Source organism: Microtus ochrogaster, unplaced genomic scaffold (assembly GCF_000317375.1).
Source record: "Microtus ochrogaster isolate Prairie Vole_2 unplaced genomic scaffold, MicOch1.0 UNK4, whole genome shotgun sequence".
Classification (NCBI taxonomy): domain Eukaryota; kingdom Metazoa; phylum Chordata; class Mammalia; order Rodentia; family Cricetidae; genus Microtus; species Microtus ochrogaster.
In genome coordinates this window covers 16,091,181-16,095,428 of record NW_004949102.1, presented here as the reverse complement: position 1 = coordinate 16,095,428, position 4,248 = coordinate 16,091,181, and the positions used below count along the sequence as shown (strand labels likewise).

Below are 4,248 nucleotides of genomic sequence, written 5' to 3'. Positions count from 1 at the left end.
AGCTCTTAACCTCTGAGCCATCTCTCCAGTCCCCAACTCTGTTTATTATTGAGGGTCCTTACTATCTATGTAGCTCAGCCTGACTTGGTACTCAAAATGTGGCCCAGGTGGCCTCTGTCATCTTGCCTTTGCCTTATGCTGGGATTATAGGTGTGTACCATCACACAGTTGCTGGTGCTTTTCTTAGACATTTATCAAAATTCTTGCTACACCAAAGAAGCTAGTCTTTTCTCATATTGCAAATATTTCCAATTTGTCTTTCCTCTTTTGACTGCTTATCATACTTTTGGTTTGTAGAAATTATGACCTTTAGGTAGATTTAGCAATATGCTCTTTCATGGCTTCTTAAATCTTATGTTAAGTGTTCACACCTTACTTAAAATGGGGGTTCTGAGCCTGGTCTGGTCTACAAGAGCTAGTTCCAGGACAGGCTCCAAAACCACAGAGAAACCCTGTCTCAAAAAAGCAAAAAAATAAATAAATATATAAAAAATGGGGGTTCTGGCTGAAACAATGGAGCTACCCTGGTGTCCCTCTGACCTTCACTTTCTTGCCGTCTATCTCGAGGGAGCGCACGGTGAAGTCCACCCCAATGGTGTTCTGCTGTGACTCGGTGTAGACCCCAGACTTGAAATGCTGTACCACACATGTCTTTCCCACGTTGGAATCGCCAATGAGGATGACCTTGAACAAATAGTCCACGTTCTCATCTGCTGCTCGCATGGCTCTGGCTGAGCTCCTAGAACAGACCCAGGGAGGAAAGACAGCATTCAGTTCCTGCACCGGGGATCCAGTAGAAGACAAGCTGGGGTAGCTGTGGCTTTCACGGGACAAACACTGCCATGGGCGAGGGATGCCAATACCTGTTCAGGTGTAGGGAGTTGGCCCCACAAGCCCACACCCCGGGTATAAATGGTCACAGCTTCCGGAAGGCCCTCACACTGATAAGATGGGAAAAGAGTGTAGTCAGCTTTACCAAGTTAGAGACCTGAGGAAACCCCAGTTCTGAAGATGAGGTACTCAAAGAGCAGGGTAGTGGAGGGAATGCTTACAGGAGGAGCTCCCTGGCTGTCAGTCAGGTGGAAGCCATGCCCGCAGCCACTAGAAGCCTGGCTGCCCATCAACTCATGACAACTGACAAGATTTGCCTGGGAAGCCAGTTTAAGGAAGACTCACAGGTCTGTGAGCACACAGAAGAGGCCAGAGGTATTGGGTCCCCTGACACTGGAGTGATAGGCTGTTGGGAGCTCGAAGCAGATGTTGGTGCTTTTAGCTTTGGAACCATTTTGCCAGCACCCACGTGGCCTTTTTGCTCTGGGTAGCACTCCATTTTTCTCAAACAGGAAATCAGAATTTGGAGGATATTCACAACTAAAACTTTAGTGAGAATGATATGGCGGGGCGGTGTGTGGGGGCACACAACTTTAATCCCAGTGCTCAGGAAGCAGAGGTAGGTAGATCTCTATGTGTTCAAGGCCAGCCTGGTCTACATAGCAAGTTCCAGGATAGCTAAGGTTATATAGTAAAACTTGGGGGTGGGGTGGGGGAGAACTCTATGGGAAATTCTAGTATGGAAAAGAAAATAACTTAAAGGTTTCTAATGTTGGTATTTGCCAAACTTAATGATTATCAGAATTAGCTGGAGGAGATAGTTAAAAATACATATTATTAGAACTTATGTCAGATCTACTACATCTATCTATCTATCTATCTATCTATCTATCTATCTATCTATCTATCATCTATCCATCTACCTACCTACCTACCTACCTACCTATCTCTTTATATGGATATATATACATATATATTTAATTTATGGGGCTGGAGAGGTGACTCAGTAGTTAAGAGCATTGGCTGATCTTCCAGAGGACCCAGGTTTGGTTTCTAGCACCCACACGACACCTCACAACCATCTGAGACTCCAGTTTCAGGGGACCCAATGCTGTCTTCTGTCCTCTGTGGGCACTGCATGCATGCAGAACAGAGACACATATGCAAACAAATCATCCATACACATAAGATAATAACAAATAACATTTAAAAACATTTATTTTTATTTTATGTGTTTACATAAAAAAAAAGAAAGAAAGCCAGACACGGTGATTTGTGCTTGTGAGCCCGTCTCTGGGGAGGTGGATCCAGAGGATCCCTGGAGCTCACTGCTCAGCCAATCTAGTCCACGCAGTGAACTCCAGGCAAATGATGGGCCCTGTTTCCAAAACCAAAGTGGATGGCGCTGAGGATGATACATGAGGTTGACCGGCTGCCACATGATGTGCACACACATGAACACACACAAAAATTAAAACAACAGGGGGCTGGAGAGATGACTCAGAGGTTAAGAGCATTGCCTGCTCTTCCAAAGGTCCTGAGTTCAATTCCCAGCAACCACATAGTGGCTCAAAACCATCTGTAATGGGGTCTGGTGCCCTCTTCTGGCCTCCAGTCATACACACAGACAGAATATTGTATACATAATAAATAAATAAATATTAAAAAAAATTAAAACAACAGATACGCATGTACCTGTTCCCCGGGTGACTCTGATGAGATCTGAGGACCACTGCTCAATGCATCAATTACCTGGAACTACATTCCCACTTTCAACATCTCTGTTTCAACAGTCACCTGGGCTTAAATGTCTTTAATCTCAAGGAACTCGATTTCTCCTGAAAATGAGTGTGAACCGGGGCAACTCTTCATTCTAGGAGCTGAAACCTAGCTCCCTGGGATTGCTATCTGTCAGTCTCCTGCTCCCCTTGCTCTGTAACATGCTGAGTTCCTAGTCCACATGACAACTCTGCAGACATTTGGAGCAGCAAGCATGTGCCCGAAAGGTCAGGTACTTAGGCATTTAAATCATCACACATTTGGTGAGGTCTGCTTACCAAATATGTCACGAGACCAAAATACCCAAAATACTTTGATGATTGAACTTGAGGTTCAGTAAACTGCTCTTATCATAAGACACCCTCATTTCTCCTTGATTTGTTCTTTGGTTTTCTCCAATGCCTTAGAAAAGCTCAATTGAAAATGCACGTAAATGCTCGTGTCTATTTTGTCAGACAAATAAAAACACACAAATATCTAGTCTATGCTTTGGTAGAAACCAAAGGTTTTATAGAGGTAGGGAATGGTCTAGTACCTCTAGGTGCCCCTGAGATCACATAGGAGTAACGATCCTCTAGAGAAGAGATACAATCAAACCACTTTTTTACTCTTCTGCGTCTTTTCAACTGAAGAAACCATTCTACTTCCGGCATCTTACCACTGTAACTTGAGCTGAAACATTGTTCCCAAGTCCCGATTCTCTTCCTCCCCATCAAAGGGCCCCTGGGAGTCCACAAAATCCCCCTACAAGCCTTGCAAGGAGAAACCGGCGGCTCCTCCCAGACACCACTCCACATCCCTGCAACCTTCCCCTGCGTCCACCTGTTGTTTACCTGTCCCCTCTCTCACCTTGCTGGCTGGCGAGCAGGTTGTGTTTGCTTTTTCTCCTCGTTACCTTTGCAGCCCCCAGTGCCCTTCTTCCTCCTACCTTGCCGCGCGGTGGAAACTGTAGTTCCAGCCCCTGGCGTCAGGTTTGGTGGCTGGAGAAAGCGAAAGGGAAACAAGGGCAATCCCTCCCACCTCCAAGGAACCCGAAGCTCTCTGGCTGAGGTGCTGGCTAGTACACACAGCTAGCTTCCCTGCCAGAATTCATCAGACCAGGAGAAAACCCAGAGAGAAACTGCCTTCCCCGCAACTGACACCTGTTAAGCTTCCCTGTTCCTTTTTTGCTCTGCATCCTTCATCCTCTATCCTGCCTGATACACTTGCTTGTTTGGCTGGGCAGGGAGGCTGATAACCGAGATGACATCGAGTTAAAGGAGGATATTGATCTGGGTCTCGAGAAGTCACTGGAAGAAAGCAGGTGCTCGTGCAACAAGGGTCCATAAGATGTCTCATGTCTCAGTCGGTAAGGGTACCTGCTGACAAGCTTGAAGACCTGAGTTCCACCCCCAGGGCAAGTTGTTCTCTGACCACGCGTACACGCACACGGGCAAAATAAGTGAATGTAAAATAAAAAACAAAATAATATAACAAAAATCCCCAAACCAAATAAATGAAAAGCTTACGAATCAAAAGAACTTAGAGCAGTGGGGGATTTAAATTAATGGTAGAACATTTGCCTAGTAAGTGCAAGGTCCTGGGCTCTGTTCTCAGCACAGAAACAAAATAATAAATGAAATAAAGATGCTTTATTGC

At 45.4% G+C, this 4,248-nt stretch overlaps 1 protein-coding gene across 1 annotated transcript in view; it reads right to left on the bottom strand.

Annotated features, from left to right (window-relative positions):
* Nucleotides 1-3,519, bottom strand: part of Rab19 (RAB19, member RAS oncogene family) — a 9,643-nt gene extending 6,124 nt beyond the window's left edge. The window contains exons 1-2 of the mRNA XM_005365854.3: nucleotides 3,460-3,519; nucleotides 541-739 (exon numbers count right to left, since the gene is read on the bottom strand). Coding sequence (XP_005365911.1) covers nucleotides 541-723 — 183 coding nt within the window. The 5' untranslated portion in view covers nucleotides 724-739; nucleotides 3,460-3,519. The remainder of the gene's footprint in view (nucleotides 1-540; nucleotides 740-3,459) is intronic.
* Between the last annotated feature and the right edge of the window lie 729 nt (nucleotides 3,520-4,248).